A 584-nucleotide genomic window follows, 5' to 3' on the forward strand; every position below is an offset into this window, starting at 1 on the left:
CGTCCCCTCCCCTCCCCCGCCGTTGCCCGTGCGTGTGCGCGCTGATGACAGTAATTTTGAGGGCGATGTTGCAACGGGGCAGAGTGTGCGGGGCGGCCCGTGCTGAACTTTATAACGCTCCTGCATGTCAGCCGCCCTCGAGATTGCGTCCATAAGCGGGTCAGCGGTAGCGGCGGCCGGCCTCGCCGCCCTCGCCGCCTCCCTCCTGCCTCCGGGCCGCCCGGCCAGGAAGGGGAGTTCTCTGGGAATACAGCGGCGGCCGGGAGCCCAGTCGCAGCCTCAGCGCTGCCGCGCCGCGCCCGGGCTCTCGGCGGGAGGCGAGATGCGGGGCAAAGAGGAGAAGTCGTCGCTGAAAGGTGGGTTCACCGCTCTGCCGGCGGGACGCCCTGCCTCGGCAGGAAAACTGCTCCCCGGGGGGGGAGTAACCCCTCCAGCAGCGGGGCACCGGAGGATACGGGGCGGGGGGGGGGGGGCGGGTTACGGCCGCGGCAGCGTTTGGCACGGAAAGGGGCCAGGTGACTTGGCGAGAGCAGCGGCGCCCTGGCTGAAAGACCGATGCAAGCGGGGCCGAGGGCGGTGGCGTA

The 584-nt window shown here is 71.2% G+C and overlaps 1 protein-coding gene across 1 annotated transcript in view; it reads left to right on the top strand.

Annotated features, from left to right (window-relative positions):
• Positions 1-81: 81 nt before the first annotated feature.
• SGK1 (serum/glucocorticoid regulated kinase 1) overlaps positions 82-584 on the top strand; it is an 8,396-nt gene continuing 7,893 nt past the window's right edge. The window contains exon 1 of the mRNA XM_010574665.1: positions 82-356. Coding sequence (XP_010572967.1) covers positions 125-356 — 232 coding nt within the window. The 5' untranslated portion in view covers positions 82-124. The remainder of the gene's footprint in view (positions 357-584) is intronic.

The sequence above is a fragment of the Haliaeetus leucocephalus genome, unplaced genomic scaffold (assembly GCF_000737465.1).
Source record: "Haliaeetus leucocephalus isolate CR32 unplaced genomic scaffold, Haliaeetus_leucocephalus-4.0 Scaffold450, whole genome shotgun sequence".
NCBI lineage: Eukaryota > Metazoa > Chordata > Aves > Accipitriformes > Accipitridae > Haliaeetus > Haliaeetus leucocephalus.